Source organism: Nyctibius grandis, chromosome 31 (assembly GCF_013368605.1).
Source record: "Nyctibius grandis isolate bNycGra1 chromosome 31, bNycGra1.pri, whole genome shotgun sequence".
NCBI classification, from domain to species: domain Eukaryota; kingdom Metazoa; phylum Chordata; class Aves; order Nyctibiiformes; family Nyctibiidae; genus Nyctibius; species Nyctibius grandis.
The window spans coordinates 4,189,047-4,211,821 of NC_090688.1; the positions used below are offsets into that span (position 1 = coordinate 4,189,047).

The 22,775-nt window shown below is 49.5% G+C and overlaps 1 protein-coding gene and 1 long non-coding RNA gene across 3 annotated transcripts; both read left to right on the forward strand.

Annotated features, from left to right (window-relative positions):
* Positions 1–96: 96 nt before the first annotated feature.
* On the forward strand, positions 97–3,988 carry LOC137675014 (uncharacterized). Its single transcript, XR_011049882.1, has 3 exons — positions 97–290; positions 1,884–1,963; positions 3,586–3,988. It is a non-coding gene; the product is annotated as an uncharacterized lncRNA (long non-coding RNA).
* A 620-nt stretch (positions 3,989–4,608) lies between these two features.
* On the forward strand, positions 4,609–22,537 carry KLHL26 (kelch like family member 26). Of its 2 annotated transcripts, XM_068420622.1 has the most exons (3): positions 4,609–4,770; positions 15,958–16,140; positions 19,324–22,537. In XM_068420622.1, the coding sequence occupies exons 1-3, from the start codon at positions 4,724–4,726 to the stop codon at positions 20,903–20,905; spliced, it is 1,812 nt and encodes a 603-aa protein (XP_068276723.1). In that variant the 5' UTR covers positions 4,609–4,723; the 3' UTR covers positions 20,906–22,537. The 2 variants fall into 2 exon arrangements, with proteins under 2 accessions (XP_068276723.1, XP_068276724.1); XM_068420623.1 differs by lacking the exon at positions 15,958–16,140.
* The last annotated feature ends 238 nt before the right edge of the window (positions 22,538–22,775 follow it).

Genomic DNA, 22,775 nt, shown 5'->3' on the forward strand with positions numbered 1-22,775 from the left:
GAGGCTAATGAAGCCAAATTATTCTCCGTCTCCAAATGTCAGAGTTGAGCGCGGTGCCGCTGGCCCGGGCCTGGCGCAGCTGCTGTGCCGCGGCGATGCCGCGCGCAGGCGAAGCACCGTCCCGGCAGCCGGCACGCAGCGCCTGCGCGCATCCAGCCCGCCGCCAAGTGACGTGCATTTTCCATTCCCTGGGCTTCATTACTTCTTGGAACGCAGACCTCGCTCGCCGGGCCGTGAGGGGCTTCGCTTCCCTCCGTGTTTATTTTCGCTGCCGTGTGTTCTTTTGCCAGGTGAGGAGCGCAGCCAAGCTGGTCGGGGAAAGCAGGGGTGTGTGGCTGCGGTTTGGCCAGGCAGGTGGGAATCGGGCTCCCTTAAGTGCCGACGCGGCGGCGCGGTGCAGCACCCGCTCACCTCCAGGCGCGGGAGCAGCCCCCCTGGTTTCACGGGGGTGACACGTGTGCTGGACGCCGCAGCACGTGCAGAGGGGATTTGCTGGATCGTGGCCTCGCACCGGTGCCGACGGCACCGGGGATGGCTGACGGCTCCAGCTGGCGTGGGAGCCGGCTCCCGCGGGTGCTGCCTGCGTCAGCTCGCCCCGCCGCGCGTGGGAGTGGAAGGAGCCCAAGATTCATAAGAGAAGGTGTTCAGCCTTCCCCCGGGCCAGCCCCCACGTGGCTCTGCCGTCTGCTTCCCGCTCACGCCTGCTCCTCCCGCTCACCCTTCAGTGCAGGGCACGGCAACGCCTACACCTCCCGGCACGGGTGTGTGTTATCTGTGCTGGATGAGACAGCACCGCTGCTCCGCGGGGTGGGTAACGCTGCCCGGGGCTGCAAGCCCGGCTGAAGAGCCGGGTCGTATCCATCTCAGCAGGGAGGAGATGCTGCTCGGCCGGTGTGTCGTGGCCGGAGCCTTGGCAGCGGCTGCTGTGTCGGTTCAGCTCTGCAGCAGGAGATCAGGGACCTGCAGGGCTGGTCTGTGCCCCAGGGTGGGTGGGAACCTACAGAACTCATCCTGCCCAGGGGCTCGGGTACCAGAACATCACTGGGAGCCCCACTGCATCGCTGGGAGCCCCACCACATTGCTGGGAGCCCTACCTCATTGCTGGGAGTGCCACATCCCCAGGGCTGGTGGCCGGTCGCAGCCATGCATTTATCTGCTGTGGCACCTGGCAGAGGTGGTGCTCAGGGAGGGGAAGGAGAGGGCGTCTCACCTTCACCAGCCTCCCAGGAGAGACTGATCGTGTCTCAGGGAGCTAAACCATCTCCAGGCCTGGACACGACCGTGGGGAGATGCAGGCAGGGTGTCCTGATGGGGCAAAGGAAAAGGTGGGGAGAAGGACCAGCTCAGGCGATGCCGTGGCCCGTCTTTGCACAGAGAGCCCCGGCTCCGCCAGCACACGCAGACGCACCCCAGCCCGCATGCTCGACCCCTCCCCGGGCTCACACACTTGCCGGGATTACACGGGGATTAGCAGAGGGCAGTCTACCAGAAATCAAGAGAGAATCAAACCAGCCAGAAGCACCGGCACCGAAAAAGCCCACAGCACCCTCCCGACACGCCTGAGGAGCAGGAGATGGAGCAGCGCTTGTCACTGATGCTGTTGCGGAGGCAGGGAGTGAGAGGAAGGTCACTCGCAGATTCCTCCATAACAATGGCAAATAAAGGGACAGGGAGGCTTTGTTGTGCTGGGGAAAAACTAGCAAGAATTGGGGAAAAAAAAAGCTTGTTGGGGGCAGCTGTCTGCCACCTCCTCCACCCAACACAAACGGCGTGGACCGATAGTGCTGCGAGCCGCGAGGAATTCCTGTTTCTGAGCGCTCGCAGGATGAAACGAGAAGGTCGGAGGAAAAGGCAGCGCTGCCAGCTCATGATTTTGTCATTAGTCTCACAGTGTTGGACGCAGATTTTAAAGCCCCAGCTGTGGGAGTCGTGGGATGTGCAAGAGCTTGGCTTGCAGCGAAAGGTACGTGGCTAGACCTCATGTTTTGTAAGGGGGGGAAAAAAAAGTGAAAATATGACTCAAAATACATCCTGATGGCTTAAAATGAAGATCAGAAAGAAGAGAATGTAAATAGTTTGGAGTTTATTCTTTCTTTTTTTTAACCCAGTAAGTTAGACTTGTGATCTCACGGGCAGACCAGCGCTCTCCACAGTAGGGATACCAGGACTGCCGTGATATACTGCGTGTGCAGGATAAATATATTAAAGTTGCGCGAGTCGCTCAGATGCTGTGCTAACACTGGTCGTAAAAATCACCTTAGATATAAGGCAGGCTCCTTGGGGAAGGGGCTAAGTGCACTCAACAAATAATGAATAGAAATAAAAATAAATATCAAATGGCCCATAAAATCAAACAATAATGGTAACTAAAAAGTTCCTGGATTTGCTGCGAGAGATAAAATCCCATCAGCGGTATGAAATAACAAGAAATACCCTCTTTTGGTTCCTTCTCCACATGAAACAAGTCAGCACGCCTGGTCACCAGAGTAGTTATGGAATACATCTTCCTTCCAGCCTCTTATAAAGGCATTTTTCATGCTTTGAGAGACCTTCTGGGGTTCGATTTAACTGGGATCTGGGGAACACGTGAAAGGCATTTACAGCATGCGGCACAGCCTGGTTTTTCCTGCCGGGGAAGCAGAGGTGTAACGTTCACAGCTCCCATCCGCCGACCCACCTGGGATGCAGAGGTCCGCAGCGAGCGGGCAGCCCGGCTGGGTTAGCCGTCAGCGAGGCTGCTTTATTGCTGTGCATTTATTGAACCGAAATAGATGCACTTAAAATATCTATATGGACCTAAAAATAATAAAAGGAAAGTGTTTATTTTAAACCTTTTAAGGAGAGGGGTGTGCTGCAAAGCTGAAGGTACAGAAAGCGGCCCCAGGAGAAAGCGGAAGGTATCAAATGAAGCAGAGCCGGTGTCTGAGGAAGCAGGACCAGAGCGAGGGGTTGGTGAGGAGGGGCAGGAGCCCCCAAACACCAGCAAAAAGCACAGAGCAGCCGGCGAGGTGGGGGGAGAGCTGGGGCAGGAGCCACGCTCGCTCCCACAGCTCTGTCTTGCAGGCAGCACTGCCCGGTGGAAAGGGCATCAGGGTGAAATGCAGCGGACGGAGGGGGTCTGCGGGTTCTGCCGATGACTTACGGGATTAACTTCCATCCGCTGCCTCTCCCCGCACCTCGGTGCACTGACATCTCCTCTTCGGTGTACGTCGGGTCTAAAATAACAGGGCCCCGAGGTCCTGGCTGGGGTCTCCGTGCACTGCAGCAGTACAAATAGCAAATTAATAAGTACTGCTTCCCTTTCTCCCAAAGGTTTTACAAGGCTTAATTAATGAATGTCTGTAAAATGCATTTGGAGCTGGGAATGAAATGTGCTGTGGAAATGCCAAATATTTTTAATGCTCCAGCAGATTTAGAAGGTTTAAATAAGAAAAATACACAGCTTCGCCTCTGAAACAGATTGCTCTCCTTGAAGCAGAGGGCTCCAGAACATGAAGTTTTCATCAGCCTGACTTGAAAGAGTATTTTCACGGCTTTCCAAGTGCGTTTATTCTCATGTACGAATTCCCCCTTTCCCTTATACAGATGTGGACACCGAGGCATGGTAAATCAAAAGAAATTTACCCCCGGTCATTGGCAGAGCCACCGCTATGAATAATTTCCTGATTTCCACTGACGACTGGAATGCCCTCTAGACCGTCCGCTCTCTCCAGATGCGCGCCGGCTTGAAAAATTACACGGACCCCGCAACGCTTGGCCTCGGCTCCACCGGTGGCTTTGGGGAGAGCCCGGAGCGACTCTGATGCCGACCATGTGTGGGGACGCGGGGCGGCGACGGCATCTTTGGCACCGAGAGGGCGCAGCCGGAGCACTGCGGTCTCCGCCGACAGGACTGCACCCTCTGGAGGGTACTGCTGCTCTTGCACAAAGCCCTTACGGCAATAAAACCTGGGCAATAATCGGCAATAAAACCTGGGAAATAATCGTCCAGATGGCGTGGAGGGAGGCTTTGTCCCCAGGGCGATGGGGAGCAGGGGTGTCCCTGCAGTTCCTGGCTGGTGGCACACAAGATGGTCCCCGCAGGAGACATTTAATGTCACACGTGAAATCCCGAGGGAAAGCGTTAAGCGCTTGGGTACGGGCCGCGGGCAGAGGCCATCGGCTGCTGGGGGATAACGGTGGGATGGAAAGTGCTGGCATGAGGAGGCCCATGGCGGCCGGTGGGGTGGTGACAGACCCCGGGGACCCCTCAGCCATGCGGCAGTGACAGACCCCCCAAAACCTCCTCAGCTGTGGGGCAATGACAGACCCCCCCCAACCCCCTCAACCTCCAGCCCATGGGACCCCTCAGCCAAGGGATGGGGACAGACCCCCCAGGTCCTCTCAGCCATGGGGCAGTGACAGACCCCCAGGCTCCACGGCCATCAGACAGTGACAGCCCCTGGGCCCCCTCAGTCGTGGGGCAGCGACAGACCCCCCTGGGCCCCCTCAGTCATGTCAGGGGTGGCAGCCCCCAGTCCCCCTCAGCCATGGGGCAGTGGCAGCCCCCGGGCCCCCTCAGCCGCGGGGCGGTGACGGGCCCCGGTGGCGGCGGGGCGGCGCCAGGCCCAGCGGGAGCACAGCGGCTCCCCGGTTCCCGCCGCGGGCCGCGCTCGATCCTGCGCCTTTAACGCGGCGGCTCCCGCCGCCTCCCAGCTCGGGGCCCGGCGGCGGCGCAGCGAAGATGGCGGAGTCCGGCGGGGCCGAGTTCGCTGGGGAGCGGCCGAGCAGGTGAGCGGGGCCCGGGCGCGGCCTAGGCCGGGGGTCCGAGGGAGGGCGGCGGCGGGGCGGAGCGCGGGGGCCCGGCCCGGCTGGGCCGCGGGGGCCGGATGGGCCCGGCGGTGGCCGCGGCGCTTCACCGCCTTCCCCCGGCGTGGCCAAGCGCCTCAGTGTTCATTTATTGTCCCTTTATTTTCGGCGTTGCTGCTCCCCGGGGGTCCCGGCGGGGCAGAGAGCCCGGCCTGGTGTCCTGGGGCGGGGGTGGGGGGGGCGGTCCTGAGCAGGGCCCGGCGGCTGAGGGTCCTCTGAAAGATAACGATAATAATTAATAATAACTCTTTCCCTGGTGGAGTTTATGAGGAGGAAGGCTGAGGTTTGAGGGAGGCTTGAAAGCAGACTATCATAAATCACACCTAGACCCTGCTTGGGTAGGGTTTGTAGAGCCACTGGCTTTGTGGGTTTATAGAGGCGTTTGTGGGTTTGTAGAGACGCCAAGGTTTTGGTGTTTCAGGCCCGTTCTGTTGTGCTCCGTCCCCTCTGCCATCCCCCCAGGCTGCAGACCCCTCCCTGGGTCACTGGTTTTGGTCCCTACGAGGTCACTCAGCCTTTGAAGGCAGCACAGAGCTGGCGGTGGTACGGGGAGGGTGTTGTGGCGGGTGGATGGTCGTAGGTGGTACCTGCTCATGGAGGAGTTTCTGTTTGTCGTCATCCAAGAGTTACTGTGTTGGACAGTGTTCAGAAAGTTGTGGTGTCTGTCTCTCGGATGTTACGCTGTCAACCTGTCACTTCGCTTCAAAGCACCATTTATCCTCAACTTAACTCCTCTGCGTTCACTCCTGAAATAACCACTCTGTATGTCACGCTGCGGAGAGGGAAGCCCTGTCTGGAGAAGCCTGTCTGAATTCTCACCTTATATATATATATATAAAAATTTTTTTTTTCCTAATGACCGCCTGTGTAAACTATATGCTGTGTTGCCTGGGGCATTTCATTTTCTCTCTCTGCACCTCCTTTTTCTTCCCTCTCAGAACAGGAACAGCAGCACTTCTTTCACACGGGTGTCGGTGGGGCCGCTCGCTCGGGAGTTTCTCCGTGCTGGGTGTGTAGCAGTGAGAAATGGAAGTAATTTGTTTCAGGGCCGTGATAAATCACCCAGACTGGAGCCGCAGCAGTTTTGTTCCCTGAGCTGTAGCTCCATCGTGTTCCCTGTTGCTGGGTGTTTATTTTCTTTGTTAATTTTAAAGTAAAGCCCGCTGAAGTTTGGGTACTGCTTCTTGTTGGTTGTTAGTCTTCTGTTTGGAAGGATGGATTTATCAGAGAATACAGGGGCAAAACCTGGTGGGGGACGTTGGGCATGCCGCATCGCCTCTGTAGAGCGAGAGGAGACTTTCAAGGGCATTCCCTATCAACAATGATTCCTTGTTAGGTGCTTCCACTTGTGACTTTTTTGCACTTACGGAGTATTTACTCTCTAAGGCAAAAGGACAAAGTCCTCTCTTGCTTTTACATGCCATTTCGGTGGTGCACTGTTAATCAAACAGCACGGACAGAATTTCCATCTTTGGAATTGCTACCGCATGGCTGATGCTGGTTACCCGTAAGTATGCTGGCTTCCCCAAAGCAAGAAAATTAACTTGTCTTCTGGGGGTCCTGCGCTTTCATTCGATAAGGAACACGCTGTGCAGGATGGTGTGGACAGAAGGCTTTGAGCACTGATGGATGAGATAAGGCCATTGCTGTGCATTGAAAAGCAAATGGCCCAAATCTATTTTGAAATAAACTTGCTTTTTTCTTTCCCCCCTCCCTCCTTTCTTCCTCTATGGATAGAATTTAATGAGTTACAAATGGGTTTCATATTTTACTCCCAGCCCTTGGTAGCATGTGGAGGGAGAGTTTCAGGCTACATAATTCACTCTGTAATACTGCGCTGCTGCTGAAGATGTGCTTTGAGACTGGTGAGCAAGTAGGTACAGAGGAAAGGGTGAAATCCATCGGTACCCTCGCTAAGAGAAGCTCTTAGTGCTTAGACAATGAGGCGCGTGACCTCTGCGGCAGTGTTGGTGAGGTAGGGTTGTACAAAGCAGGGTGACAAGGATCTAGGAAAAACATCTTTTCAGGTGCTGGAGAGGATGTGATCGTGCAGGCCTTTCAGCAGGAATTAATTGGGATGTCCAGACAAGCTGCTGCGGAGAGCTGCACGTCTCTCAAATCAGCAATAATCCTTTGAAGGAAGGAAGGCAGCCAGGTCGTATAAACACTTTTCAAAACCCTCCCTAATAGTGTTACACGCTGGCGTGTTTGCTGAAAGTGGTCCCACCTGTCAAAACCCAAATGAATGGGCGAGGGAGACCTGCAGGTCTTCCTTATCTAACAGTGCATATGTCTGGGCTCACATCAAGAGAAAGGCGACCTGAACTCCCCTAACCTTATTCCTTCTGAAGAAAGTGGTGGGAGAGAGGAACCAAATGTACCAAAGGATGTAGTAAAACCGTGTTGGGGAAGATAATGATAAGGGCTGGGAGTCGGCCTTGCTTTCATGTTCCTGTAATCTTATATAGCTTCAGTCTTCAATTAGACTTTCCTTGTTTTTCCTTTTGAAACTGTTCAGAGTTTAGTTTTGTGTGTTTTTTGTGTTCTCTACCACATGGCAATTTAAAAACAGATTTAGTTGTTAGATTTGGTAGACGTGGTGTAAATGTTTACGCTCTAATTGAATCACTGTAAAAATAACTGCTGCTTTCTTGTTCAACATTGGGAGACTTCTGAGCTGGAGGTTTTATTTAGACCAAAAGTAAACTTCAGTGATTCTTTAAAGGTTCCTGTCTTACCTCCAAGTGTGGCTTAGCATTAACTGCTTCCTAAGGAAGAGCCTTACATTACGGGATGGTGGCTAAGGCGTCTCTCCCAGTTTCTCATTTATAAGGAAGATAAATGCTGAACTTGCACAGAAATCAGTGACCTTTAAAAAAAAGCTGTTGCTGCACTTCTGGTGGTCTGGGGTTATTCCGTCCAGGTGACGCAGTGAGGGTGGCGTGAAGCCTGTGCAGAAATGAACTGCCCAAGGAGCTGGGAGACGTCATGATGGTTAGGATGGGTGCAAGCCTGTCAGAAGGTAAGTGCAGAGGATTTAGGTAACGAGGGAAACGGGCTGCAAGCCGCCGTGGTGGTAAGAGGATTTGATCCTGGAGCTGAATTGGGGTTGGTGTTACGATGCCAAGTGCCGGGGCAGCTGCTCGTAGAAGACATGATTCCTTTACTGTGCATTAAAGGGATGGTGGGTTTTTCTTCTGTTGTCTGCTGTTTTCATTGTTTTGTGTTGCTTTTGCTTGTGATCCCTGGCTGCTCTGAGGCAGTAATCTGGAGGGTGGAGGTACAGGGAGAGGAGAGGCGTGCTACGGGTCACTGCATGCTGTAGTACCTACTCTGCATGTAACTAGTCCTGTCGTTTCTATTGCAACACTGCCCAGAGGATGCAATCGGATGCCACAGAAACAGGCTGAGACAAACACTGCTCCGAGTGCCTCGTAGTCTGATTTTGAAGTTTTTCTAAGTTTTCCCAAGGTGTCGAGCGAAGAGCCTGGTATGGTTGTGTGGGAGAAGGTCGCAGAGGGATTTGCTTGGTGGGGGGAACTTTCTGCCCTGCTAGGAACTGCTAGCAGAGCTGAAACAGGCTGTCCCCAGCGGGAATGGGACTCAGCCATTGCTGACCTGTGACAAGCCGGGAAGCTGAGACAGGTCCCGACAGATTTTCGGATGAAAGCGGCGGTAGCTGGGCCATGGATCAGCTTCGCTCCGTTTCCGAAGGCAAAAACGCAATGCTGGAGTGGGGTGGATGGAAGAGCAGGGGTGGAGGGAAGAGTGGCGTGGGATCTAGAAGGCCAGCAGCGAAGCTGTGCATGGGGCTGAGCTGGGTGTCACTTTTGGGGTGGCCTTGGTGGCTCTGCTGTGCTTCCCGACACCACTAGGTGCCTCTCGGCCTTTGCACAGCGGCTCTGCCACGGGTGCTGCTGGGAGAGGTGTGCAGGGGATGGCGGGCGCAGAAAATACCCGCTGCTGCTTCTGCCTGCTAAAACGACCTCGGTGGTGTGTTGTATAAGGATGGTTCTTTGCTTTTTGCATTTTTTTTTATCCGGCATCGCTGTAGCTTTCCTTTTTGTAGAGCTGGGGGTTGGCAGGGTCTGACCGTAAGGGCGTATGGTGGGGGAACGTGGAACTGTTTAAGTCAGCGCTGTCAGCAGGAGTATCGAGTGTGTAAAGAGCCTGTACTTAGCCGTGTACTGTGGATACACAGGCAAATTTTACGTGGTGTAAAATCCCCCGTCCTTCTGGGGGTCCTTGCGTGGCTGGCTGAGCTCGGGAGCAGCGGAGAGCAGCTGACTTTTTCATTGCTGCGATACTGCCTGTAGCTGCCAGAGTAATTTATATGCTTAGAGTGAGTTTTATATTTGCTCAGTTTGTTCCTGGCTCAGCGGGATTAGGTTTGGGGCTGACAGGAATATAATCACGGTAAAGTTTGGGGGGTGGGGTAGTATCTTCCCATTCTTGGTCATTGTGAAAATATAGGTTGGGATTGTGGAAGGGCAAGGTGGTGTTAGTGATGGGTGACGTGTGTCGCCTGCGCCGGCTCCATGCTCTGTGTAAAGTGGCAGATCCTGGTAAATGAGCTTCTCAGCCTGACGTTTTGTGCCCCTCCAAGACCCCAGTGCTACCAGTGTGCAAATTTGGGCTCACGGAGCCCTTACCTGAGAGTTGCATTGGCTGCTTTGGTTGCTGAATGTTGAGGACCAAACTGCGTTCCCAAACGAGTCCCTGCACCAGCATAAGGATGACTCTGGCTCTGTGACAGAAACATTTTTAAGAATCTTGTTCTTTCTTTTTCTTTCCCCCCAGAATTTGTCCCAGGTACAGCACGTACTGACCAGTCCCTCACACTAAAACTCCATGAGGTAGCACAGAGTTTAATGTGTTCAGATACTTCACCCTCCACTTTTTTGTTGCTCCAATGCTCCATTTTACCAGGCCAGCCAGCTTTTGACAGACATCCAGTTTTATTAGTGCTTTTAGCAGAAACCCAAATCCCACCTCCTTTGGCTTGCAAACAACCTACTGATTGAAGCCTGGGAGCAGAATATATTTGTGTGTGTGTGTGTGTGTGTCTGCAGGGCCCCGTGTGAGTCCAGCTCAGAAAAAAAAAAAAAAAGAAAAACAGAGATTTGGAAATGTGTCTGGGACTTCTCAGGGGACAAAAAATAATATTAAAAAGAAAAATTGAAAAGCTTCTTGCTTCAGCTTGCTGCCTTACCTTTGGGTTTCCTTGCTTCCAGCTTGGGAGAAGTAGGATGCAGATGAGCAAATAAGGGGATCGGTAGGACCTGATTCAGAAAGCACTTAAAAATGAAACATTAAGGTACCTCCTGGCTTCTGTGAAAAATGTCTTTAATTGCTGTTTTCACTAAATGCAAGGCTGAATCAGGCGTGGGTTGTCTGGCAGTGGAGAGCGTGGGAGCCCAGCAGCGCTCAGTCCCATCCCAGCGTTGGGCAGTCCATCTTCTGAGCCCTCAGTTCCCTCTTTGTGAGAGGGACGAGCCTATCGGGTCCCTGTAATACAAATAAAGAAGCTTGGTTTGTTGGGCTTTGCTTTTTTTTTTATGAATAGTGAATGTTACTTTTTCTCCCTTTGCCAAACAACTTCCCTTAAATTTTGAGACTCGAAGTGTAGAAGATAAAAGGCGACTTTTCAAACTTCACTATTCAACTTCAGGCGTTTTACAGAAGACCATTCTTTTCACACAAAGTATTGCTCCTTCTAAAACTCAGACCCATTTATAATCTCTTTATTTGAGCACTCCACATTGCTAGTCGCTTCTAAATAGAGGTATTAGTCTCAGGCTTTCTGCTTGTATTTATTGCCTTTGGTGAAAGAGAGGGTGTCAGGAGAGGAGAATGAGCGGAGGCAGAGGAGAGAAACAGGAGAAATTAAGGGAAGGAGGTGGAAAAGGGAACAAAGAAATCGATTAAATGATTTTGCTCGCATATTTTTCCTAAGGAAGATTATGTTTCTCTGGAAAACATCCCCTCCATTCGATGTGTTAATATTTCATTAGTTGCTGATCATTAAGTGCTTATTGTTGCTAATTTGGACAGGGAAGCGATGGTAGATGTCATTTCTGATGGGGTGCTGGTGACAGTCTTGCTGCTGGGCATGTAAGTAGGTTAACAGGGCAGGTATTTTTAAGTCTCCTTGCCTGGCAGCGTGTCATCTTCCTTGCACCCAAACTTCAAGGAAACCTCTTGATGCCTTTCTGTAGGGGGGTGCAAAGGCCACGGGAGCGTTGTCTGAAAGTCCTGATAAGAGTCAGTGAAACAGCAAATCTACAGTAAAGGGTTTAGCCTCTTTGCCCTAACATAACAGTTGTTAGCGTGAGGTGCTGAAAACTCATTTTCATCGTTTGGGCATGTGATATAAAGCCTGAGGATCTGAAATATTACAGTAACCATGGCTACCGGTGACTTATCTGAGGGAGTTTGACTTTTGTTTTGATTTTAAGTGTCTTAATTGTAGTTTAAAAATCAGAATCTCAATGTGTTTTTTACTTAGGCATGAAACTCAAGGCATTAGATGATTTGCATTATTAAAATATCTATAATGCTGCCTTTCAAAGGTTTTAAAAGAAGGTCCTTAATATTCATACCCTACGTTCTAAATAAAGTTACTCCTCAGCTTTATGTTAGTTCTGCTGCTCTCGCCATAAAAAATTTCTTGCAGGCTTGAGTGCTCCGAAGGCGCCTCACTGGCTCTTTTGCAATCCCGAGCCCTTTGTTTATCCACAGAAAAGCTGTCGCACTCTGTACTTGATGCATGCGAACACACACACCCGCTGCTGCCTTTCCTCCCTCCTCTTTTGTACCCCAGCCATGCCCCGTGGGGTCTTACCTTTAGAGCTTGCGTTTACCGGAGAGGCTGGCTGTTGGAAGTTTGCCCTGCTTAGAAATCTTGCCAACCCCCTTGAGTTTCTCCTGTATGAAAAATTACCAAGCACCACCTGCCCAGAGAGTGGGAGAACGTGGGTGGATATCAGCAAGGATGCTGAACTGGGATGGAGAGCGAGCACTGAACTATCCCTCCGTCCAAGAAGGACCATGTTATAAAAGAAGAGGAGGAAGACGACAGGCAGTTGTGTAACAAAAGATTTGTCTTATTTAATTCAATCACTGAAATGTTATAATCTGGGCTGGTCTAATTCTCTCCATTTGTACTTGTGCAGTAGTTGCAAACATGCTGAAATATGAACTCATGCTCGGTAAGCCTTTAATTCCAGCTTTGATGTTTTTAATCATCAGTACAGATTTGGTAAAAATGATTCATTAGCTTGAAACGCATCTTGGGTTACATGTGATGCTGTGGAGAATCGAGGAGGTAGAGACAGGGGACCGTTGTTCTTTGGGACCTTCTTTGTGCCTCGTCTGAACAGATTCTTGTAGTATGGCCCTGCCTTTGGATGCCTCCTCGCTGCATCTGTTTCTGGTCAAAAATCAAGCAGTCCTTGCTCAGAAACATGTCAGCTAAGGATGTGGTCAGTGTGCTTGGGGCAAGGATGAGCACATGGCCAAGCTCCTGCAATAGGTGCAGCAGCAGGAGGAGAATTTCTGGGCTTGGTCACCTTCCCTGCCTGCTGTCTGGCTGAACCACTCCCTTAACCCTTGCTTTAACACTTTCACAAGCCTGCGATGTGCGTAGGGGTTTGGGTCCATTTCCCCCAAGCTATGGTGTTAAACATTTTCAGATCCCCTTGCAGATCACTGTGAAGCCCGTGGGACGTGCAGTGGAAGCGCTGCTTGGTGTGAATGGGAATTTTATGTTTTACATTTTTTCAAAGGATAAATTTGACTGGGTGCAGCCGGACACACTTGACCCCACTCCGAGCCAGCGTGCTCAGCCCCTGCCGAAGGGCGCTACGGCCGCAGAAACCTCCGCAAAGCTCTGCGGCAGGGGAAGGGCTTCACTCAGTGCTGTCCTTTGGAGGACAAAGACGAAAAACCGAGGAAAATTCCAGAAGCTCTCCAGCCCTGCCTCCATCAGAAAGGGAAGGAGCAGAATAAACACTTTCTCACTATTGTGTGATGAAAGGCTTTTATCTCGAAGGCATGTTCTGAACTGCTGAGGAGTAGATGCAACTCTTCCGAAGTTGGTCTGCGAGGCTGCTTCTTCTGTAACAAATTGTTAAGCAACAAGTACGCGGCATATTCCGATCTCAGAGATAGGCACAGCCTCACAAAGGCACTTTCAGATGTTCAAGGCTTCCTTTTGTGCCTTTTTTTTTTTTTTTCCCCCAGTCTCTGACATCCAGCTGCTGCCTCTCTTCTTCTTTCCACTCCTGATGCAGCGCGAGGAGTGGAGAGCAAGGCCACGCGGCATAATGCACGCCGCTGCCACGGTGCTACGGCAGCCTGGGTTGAGCCAAGCCTGCTTTTATCAAAATCCTTTTCACTAACCACGGTGCGAACAGCGTTTGTTGCTGTTCTCTCACCTCTCCTCTCCCCGCTTTGTTTTTTGTAAAGTCTCTTACTTGATTTCTCGTGCTTTGTGTAGATTTTATTTTGCTTCCAGCTTATATATTTCTTCTTAAAAATTCTTTTTTTTCCAGTCTGAAGGAAACTGAGCATTATCAATGCTTCTCCTACTGTTAGGTTTTGTTTTGTTTTGTCTTTTTTTTTCCCCCCGGAGGATTGTGTAATCATTGCATCCTTTTATTCTATACCTGTAAACAGACAAAGGAACTAGTACAGGGAGTTTTTCAGGGGTAGCTGTTCACAATTACCTATTGAAATGAATTGCACATGCAAACACATTTATTCCAGCACAGAAATATCTGGATTTAGTCCTCCATCTACTTTAAACTGGTTATTAACAGTGTCTCTAACAGTTAATTGAGAAAAAGGAAAAAAGAGGAATGTTTGTTCAGGTAAAGCTTGTTGTTTGGAGAGGCACCTGCACTGGGAGGGTTGTGGACGTAGTGAAAACAATCCTAGATGGGGAAGCCCTTAGGCTGGGAAAAGGAATATTTAAAATCGGTATGAAAAAAACGCTGAAGAAAATTCCCATGAGCAGAACCCTGCAGGAGATCAAGTCTAGCCAAGTTAGGGTAAACTCGGGAGTTTCATCTCCCAGATGAGCCGCTCGAGCTGCCTCTGTATTTTACCTGTCCAGCATGAAGCAAAATGGGTTTGCTCGGTGAACGATACCGTGTTCAGAGGCAAGATCATTTCCTTGCTTATGCTCGATGTTTCCTCCTTTCCACTCCAGCGAATCAAAGCCATAAAACGAGTTTGACGTGATGAATATTCATGCACTCGCTCCCTCCAATCTCTTTCCTCTTTCACCATGGGAAGAGCTGGAGTGGATAGACGTTTCTTGGCTCGCCGAGCGATGGATAAAGGTCTTGTCAGCAACTGCCTTTTTGCTAATCCTTTTTATTATAGGAGGGATGTCGTAGCTGGACTCCACTCTCCGAACTAAGACTCGTTAGTGTGCTTTAAGGTAGGAATTTCAGATCTGTGCTACAAGAAGCGCAGCTGACCGGTACCAGTCATCCCAGTAGGAACTCGTATGACTTTTGAGGTGCGTTCCCAAGCCTGAGGAGTTTTGAAACAGACTGCAAAGATTTGATATCTGCATCCTGCAGCATCCCAAAGAGCTCTAGAGCTGCTCGCACGAAGCGGCTGCCCTCTCTGTGCTCTGATGAACATCACAGATTTCCCCTAACTCGCCTCTCCTGTAAAGCTTGCAGGAAATTGCAATCCGATAAGTTAGGCAAGTAGCAAACCCTGTCCATTGTTCCTTATTGTTTGAGGATTGTTTACATCCCCTCTTTGGTTATCCCATCTCCCTGACTCTTCTCTGACCCTGCCTACTTGTTTCCTCCATTGTGTGTGGCTTTTGTTGTTGTTTAGGTAGCGAACTCTTAGGGACAGTTGTTAGCAAACAATGGGATTATACAGCCCCTAGCTTGGTTCTCTGTCCTTTATTTTTTGGCTTTGTTGGTATATTCTACCTAAATAATAATAATACTCGTTAAGTACAATAGTAAGTGCACTCTCCCACTGTGGGCTGGGGAGCAACTAATGCAGCTTTGCAGATTCAGTATGGTCTGCTTGGGATTTTTGATGTCACGCTTCCATAAAACATTTCTTAAAATGCAGACACCAAACAGCAGGATACTTCTGAAAACATAAACCCCATCCTGAATACCAGTCCTTGTGCGTGTTTTCTTCCCAGAGGGACTCGGATCTTGATCCTGAAAAGTAGTTCAGAGTTGGATTAAATTTGCAAATGAATTTAGGATTTCGTGCTTCTGTTGGCGTGAGCAGACCCTATTTGGTGGGCAGGGCATGCTGGCCCTCTATTGCCTTGCTCAGGAAATCTGCAGCTTAATTGGAGTTATTTTCAGAGGAGCACAGAGCATCTAATAGTTTTTTCCGCTTGTGCAGAGATACTGCTGCTGTTCACCTCCAAATGCAGCGTTCTCACTGACAAGTGCATCTGAGGCCAAGTGAATCGAAGAATGATGCTCCCTGCGCTGGGGAACATGTGCGAGAGGCATTGGGAAAACCAAGGGAATATTTACACTGGGAGGGGACTGTTTACAGTGCAGTTCAAACAGTTAATGTTATTTAGAGCAGCCAGTGCTATGTAATATTTTGCTTTTGCTCTTCTCATGAGGGTCAGGCATAAGGGAAGGATCAAACAGGGCTAGCAGGGCCGTCCTTGGACGGTACAGAGTGTCTAACAGCTGCAGTCAGGAAAGGTGGTGAGAAGAATAAGCGACTGTGATTCAGTCTCGTGGTTGAAGTCAAGGTCAGGGTGGACTCTGGGGTAGTTGTAGCGTGGGGACACCAATGTTCGTTGGAGATTTTGGCCCCGCTAGCTGGTGTTTGGATGGTCCCTGAAGCCCACGTGTGCTGCAGCGTGACGGGTTGTCAGTAATGCGAAAGTATAATTTAAAAATTTGGAAGTCTCTTTTGTGCTGGGAGAAGGGAATACAACTGAGGTACTGATGTCATGATGTTCTGTGTGGCTGTTGAGCTGGGAATTTGCGTTCAAACTGCTTCATGTTACAGCATCTTCCCCAGCATGCTTTGTAGGTATACCACATATTGTTTTAATTTAAAACCAGCCTGTCTCTCTTGTTCTGTTTTTAGCATGGCTGACAAGAACAGCACCCTGAAATGCACGTTCTCTGCTCCTGGCCACAGCACCACTCTACTGCAGGGACTGGCCTCGCTCCGAGCTCAGGCTCAGCTGCTTGATGTCATCCTCACTATAAATAATGAAGTGTTTCAGGTTCATAAAGTTGTCTTGGCTGCCTGCAGTGACTATTTCAGGTGAGAATCCGATAGGGAAGCAGGCATTTTTACCTTTCCCGTTGGTTTTCTGTTTCCCCATCCTCCCCCACCCCAACCTCCCCACCACACCCCAAAATCACACCCACGCACAACCCTTTGGAGGTACGGTTTGCCCCACGGGTGTCGGTGGGATTACCTGCAGGCATGTAGAGCCTCAGAGTCAATCCCTCTGCATGCAGATGAGGTTTGTTCGACTACAGCCGCTGGGCCAAGACGCAAGTTCAAGCCCAGGTCTTGAACCCCACCTCGGCAGCACTGGTAGGAGCTCTGCCTGCTGCAGGAAACAGGCTTTTGCCCTGGAGCTACTTGAGCTGATTGCGAAGTGACAGCGAGGGCTCTGAAATGAATCATCCCATTGAAGGATGGTGCCCATTGTAAATACACTCATGTCATCTTTAAATACCACTGATCTGTCTACAGTGCTTACGGCTCACAGGCTGAAGGGTAGGAAGCATTTTGTGTGTGCATTCCCCAGCCCCCAGGAGACAGGGGAGAATTGTCCCATCTCGTGTGGGTAGGAAACTGAAGCACGGAGATGAGTTTTCTCAGCCAAATTAATGCAGAGTGAGCCAATTGCAGAGCAGGAAATTCACTCTTAAGCAAAAATATGTATTCATCCATCTTGCCTCTGTCAAACTCCTTTGTGATGGTTCTCTGACTTGGAATGATTTCTCTTTTGAGTTAGGGATCTTTTCTGGCAGCACCAGTAGCAGCGTCAAGCGAGGGGCATGCTGGAGGCAATGGGTACAGGGAAGGTTCAAAGCAACAGAGAACTCGACCTGGGTGTTGTTCCAGGCTGCACGTCGTAGCCCGTAAGGCTGGAGAAGGGCTGGTCAACGGGGTTTGCAGCCCCTTGACATGTAGGTTCCTTCCTGACCCAAGCAGATCTGTTTGCTGAGCAGGTGACGAAGAGGAAGGGACTTCAGTGTTCCTTGGCATCTCTCTTGTATCCCTTCGCCTATTTCTTCAGCTGCTCCGATGATGTCTGCCTCATGCACACACATATTTTCTAGGCTGTTCCCTTCTCTCTCCCTTTGGTAACATAAACCTTCCGAGCTTATCCCTCTCCCTAACAGGCATGCAATTAACGATGGAGCTGATGTCCCACCAAATGCTAATAGCACTCTTTGTATTCATAAATGCTGTGTGCAGTGCCACTGCTAGTGTGTTTTCACTGTCGAAATATAATTGCTGAGTAGGTTTCTTGTTATAACTTCTGTGGTGCTGAGGAAGGTTGTCCTGGGGAACAATGGCAGGATAATCTAGCTTTTGAAAATGCTCTGTTTTTTATGCAGAAGCGGGGAGGGAAAAGAGTGACACTGAGGCATTTATATAATCAGCATTTTAGAACCAAAACACTTTTGAAAGGAATTGCATTCTATTTGATGATTTGTCTTCATCATGGCAACAATAATGCTCTTCTTTCCGTGTGCACGTTCAGCTCTGTACGGCTAATGCACGAGTACACATATGTCTGCATATCCTCTGGGGCAGGGGATCAGGGCAGCGTGCTGTTCTGTGACCTGGGATAGGCGAGGGGATTTTAGCAGAATGCTCTCATCTGCTCTATGGACAAATAATTGCGAACAGTGTTCCTGGTCACTGGGTTACAGAAAGCTGATTTCATATGCAGATATTTCCTTATTCAGGTCATTTAGGATTTCTTGGGTTTATGCTGGACGGCAGCAGGTTTTCTAGCCTGGTTTGGACAGGAAACTTGGAACTCCTGTCTTTTGACAGCGTTCCCAAGATATTCTGTTATTCCTGGGTTGGTGCAGAAGAGGAGGGTCTGTTCAGCATTTTTTCTGACTAATTTGCACCTTAGAGTCACTGCAGCTTCTTAAGGCAGCTCTAATGACACCGCGCCTTCACAATGAATTTACCTTTCCGATGGGAAAGAGTAGGTTATCGATGGTGGAAAAAACAGCCCAAAATGTGCAGGCAGCTGCCAGCAGTTTCAAAGGTCTTTTGTACGACAGTCTGTAGCCTTGCTGTGACGTGTGTACGATGGCAGGGAATGGTGACACTCCATGTCACCGTTCTTCCAGCAACCTGTTTTGGCTTTGGCTTCCCCCGATCTGCTCTGCTACTGCTTGTTGACTACTACACAGAGTGCAAACCTTTGCCCTCGAGCTACCCGTATATAACAAAAACTGCTGAAATTTAATGTAAACGTATAAAAAAACAAATGTGCAGTTACGTCCCCATCACGCCCACAGGGCCCGTAGCTGGGAAATGCAGCACCGCTCTAGACGAGCGGTTTACGAGATGTCTGCGCGCAGTCCTTGGCGTGGTATGTGCTTCCTGTGGAATTTAGAAGCCTCCCAAGGAGGTGATCTAGGGCGTAATCTCTGCGTGGCCTGGTCAACTGATGTGCTTGCAGCTGTGCTGTAACAAAATCTTTTTTTTTTTCTTTTTTTCTTTTTTTTTTTTAATTGTCTGTTAGCCCCCTGCCGTCGTACTGCAACATGACAGACGTTTTCTGAAGTGCCTGCAACTCCTATTTTCTTAAGGTGTTGGGAATGAACCTTAGAGGGGAGGTTCTGTTGCAATTACCAAAGCTGCTCATAAGATGTGTTGCATCTGCGATATTTCAGCCATTTAAGCTTGCCTACGATATAATGGGCTGAAATCTTTGCCCAAAGGCAGTGCTGCACATAAGCTCCGAATATCGCAGACCCCCTAAACACAGGTGTCTTCCCAAGCGTGTTCTTTCTTCATGCTCACAAATCCTGCATACATAAACCCTTTAGGGTATGGTTACCAACCTCTGCTGGTGCAGATCCCGTTGTATCCTTTGGTTGTTGAGTATCATGGATCCATTGGTGTCCAGCCTACTGCTCTCCCTGCTCTGGTAGCTCTACCTCCTTCTCGAAGCTTTGTCCTGTGGTCTGCTCTTACTTATGCTGCCAGTAGGATTGAAAAACTTAACTTTCTGATAGCTGAATATTACTTCTTAGTGCAGTGTTCATGCAAGCTTTATGTAAGTAATTGCATACTCTAATTTCTCCTGGCTTTTAGAGATTTAGCCTTGATTTATTCTCCCCCTTCCCCATCCTCCCTAAGAGAATCAGTACGTTTAAAATAGAATTCTGAAGTGATACATCATTTTACATGTATTTAAAGGGGGGAAAATTTTTGTTTTGTGTTTTTGACCTCCAGGGCAATGTTCACAGGCGGGATGAGAGAAGCCAGCCAAGACGTGATCGAACTGAAAGGTGTATCTGCAAAAGGCCTGAAACACATAATAGACTTTGCGTACAGTGCTGAAGTGACTCTTGATCTTGACTGTATTCAGGATGTGCTGGGAGCTGCTGTTTTCCTCCAGATGGTGCCTGTCGTGGAGCTCTGCGAAGAATTTCTGAAGTCTGCCATGAGCGTAGAAACGTGTCTCAACATCGGGCAGATGGCCACCACCTTTAGCCTCGCATCCTTGAAGGAATCGGTAGATGCATTCACTTTTAGGCATTTCCTCCAGATCTCTGAGGAAGAGGATTTCCTCCACCTGCCGCTGGAGCGCCTTGTTTTCTTCTTGCAGAGCAATAAGCTGAAAAGCTGCAGTGAAATAGACCTCTTCCGTGCTGCCGTCCGCTGGCTGCAGTATGACCCAACCCGCCGTGCCAATGCCAGCCAGGTCCTCTGCCACATCCGCTTCCCGCTGATGAAGTCCTCGGAGCTGGTGGACAGCGTCCAGACCTTGGACATCATGGTGGAAGATGTCTTGTGCCGGCAGTATTTGCTGGAGGCGTTCAATTACCAGATCCTGCCCTTTCGTCAGCACGAGATGCAGTCCCCTCGGACCACCATCCGCTCGGATGTCCTGTCCCTCATCACCTTCGGCGGCACTCCCTACACTGATAACGACCGCACCGTGAGCTGCAAAGTCTACTACCTGCCGGATGCCAGCATGCGCCAGTTTAAGGAGCTGACGGAAATGGAGGTGGGCAGCAGCCACTCCTGCGTGGCCGTGCTCGACAACTTTGTCTACATCGTAGGAGGGCAGCACCTGCAGTACCGGAGCGGCGAGGGAGCTGTGGATATCTGCTACCGTTACGATCCGCACCTGAACCAGTGGCTGCGCATCCAGGCCATGCAGGAGAGCAGGATCCAGTTCCAGCTCAACGTCCTCCACGGCATGGTGTACGCCACCGGTGGGAGGAACCGCTCGGGGAGCTTGGCCTCCGTAGAGAGGTATTGCCCCAAAAATAACGAGTGGACTTACGTGTGCTCCCTGAAACGCAGGACGTGGGGGCACGCTGGAGCCACGGTAGGAGACAAGTTGTACATCTCAGGTGGGTATGGCATTTCAGTGGAAGACAAAAAAGCCCTGCACTGTTACGACCCCGCCGCGGATCAGTGGGAGTTCAAAACCCCAATGAACGAACCCAGAGTTCTGCATGCCATGGTCAGTGCAAATAATAGGATTTATGCTCTAGGAGGCCGCATGGACCACGTTGACCGTTGTTTTGATGTTTTGGCTGTGGAATATTACGTGCCTGAAACAGACCAATGGACAACGGTGAGCCCTATGCGTGCAGGTCAGTCGGAAGCTGGCTGTTGTTTACTAGAAAAAAAGATTTATATCGTAGGAGGGTACAATTGGCATCTGAACAACGTTACGAGCATTGTGCAGGTGTATAACACAGAAACTGATGAATGGGAACGGGACCTACACTTCCCAGAATCTTTTGCTGGGATAGCGTGCGCTCCTGTTGTCCTGCCGCAGGTCACGACCCAGAGATAACTACGCACGACCGCGTCGGCCCGTCAAACCGCCTCGTGTTGCATGTTACCAGGATGCCGTGTTGTTTCTTTGTTGTTTGCAAATGGTATTGTGCATTTTGTGGGTGAGGGAAGGAAAAAAATCGCTTGGTTCCCTCCTCCATAAAGTCCCTCCTCCTCTTATGTAGTGTTCTGGCAAGCGTGTTTCGTCAGAAGCACTTGTCAGCCAGTTAGACTTAACAGATGTTACAGCTGGAAAAAGCTTTTCTCTTTTCTCTTTTTTTGATGGGGGGGTGCATTTTGCCAACTTTTCATATTTTTCAAACATTGACAGCTCAGGAGTAACTAAGTACTGTGGTACGTTCAGGTGTGATTTTTATTAGTCGCTCCAAAAATCATCGTATGTCGCTTTGATGTTTTTTTAGCCAACAAAAAAAAACAAAACCCGTTATAACATACTGACCTCCAGAAGCAATAAAGGGGCAGTGGGAGCTAGAAGAGCTCAGGTGCTTGGATTATGAAAGCATATTTTTGCTTTTCAAAGGTGACTTTTTTTCTGCCTCCCCTCCTAAAAGGGGAAGACTGATCCCTGCACACCTCTGGTCTCCGTTGGTTCTTCACTGCTTGGATTACGCTGCAATTCCAGAGCCCTTCCTCACCCCCTCCAGACAGCAGCATGATACTCTAGTCTGGAAATTCTCCCTTAATTGGGGCATCCAGAGTTTGCAACACTAAAGCCATGTTGATAGCTTGATTACATATAAAAGGGCATGATTATTTTTTTTTTAATAACTGCCAAAAATGTGTTTGGCTTCACTGGCAATAAGAGCTCTGCAGCTGTTCGCCTGGGCTGACCCCCCACAGCAGAGAGCACCCGGAGGTTCTGGTCTAGGACCCCGCTGCCTTTCCCTTTCCAGTCGCTCCACCAATACACATTCATGCCAACTCTTTTCCTACAGTAAAGGAGGTGGGTGCTAGTTGTTCATAAGCTTGATGGTTTTCTCCCTTGACTTGTAAATAAGATACTTGGCATCATAATACGATGGAAGTCTAAGTGGGATGGGGTTTGTTGTTGTTGCCAGTGGGTATTTTAAATCAAGACATTAATTTTAAGATGACTCTGTCATTTTTGTAATATCTCTGTTTTCTGCACAGAATACTGTTACTTCCTGAACTTTCCTTTTCTCCAAGCCATTTTTTTTTTCTAATTAATTTGACTGATTAATGCATTGAAAATTTCTCCTTCGATCAGGTATTCTGTTTCAAGGGCTTTGTTTTGTATCTGTGTAAGTTTGATTTTGATGTACGCAGTCTTCTTTTTAGAAAAACTGTTGCATTCTGCTCTTAAATAAATCCTGTGCTGTAACCTTTAGAGACAATGGATGTTTGGCTAATGAATCACTGAGCAGTGTGTGTAAAGCATGAACTCCATACCTCAGATTCACTTAAAGATACTTCAGTAATGAAATCAAAGCACCTTTGGGTATGATACGGTGAGGGCACACGCTCCTCAGTTAAGCTGCATTCTCAATTTTAGATAAAATGACGCCTAGTTTAATCTGTTCCTATCTATTTGCTGGTTTGCCAATAATAAATTAATGAAAAAAGTACTTGTTGTGCTATAGTGTGCTAAAGTCAGCGGGCAAGCTCCGCTTTCTAGCTCTTAGGCAGCTAATTTACTCCATTCTCTGTTCATTTGGTCTGGCACAGAAGCTAGAAGCGCTGCAAAACAGTCCTGGCAGATAACAAGCAAATTTTGAAAGGATGAAATGTAACTCGATACGAGCTTCAAAGTTACAAACTAATGGATTTTCTTTTTTTAATGCTTCCATATGTTTATGAAAAGGGTACTTAGGTTAGTAGCAAATGGAAGGTTACTTGCTTTCCTATTT

What these genes read in the sequence shown, in the direction of transcription:
- KLHL26 (XM_068420622.1), top strand. Translation starts at nt 4,724, where the DNA reads ATGGCGGAGTCCGGCGGGGCCGAGTTCGCTGGGGAGCGGCCGAGCAG. An exon ending in GCTGGGGAGCGGCCGAGCAG is followed by an intron (nt 4,771 to 15,957) that starts GTGAGCGGGGCC and finishes TTCTGTTTTTAG; the next exon opens with CATGGCTGACAAGAACAGCA. An exon ending in GCCTGCAGTGACTATTTCAG is followed by an intron (nt 16,141 to 19,323) that starts GTGAGAATCCGA and finishes TTTGACCTCCAG; the next exon opens with GGCAATGTTCACAGGCGGGA.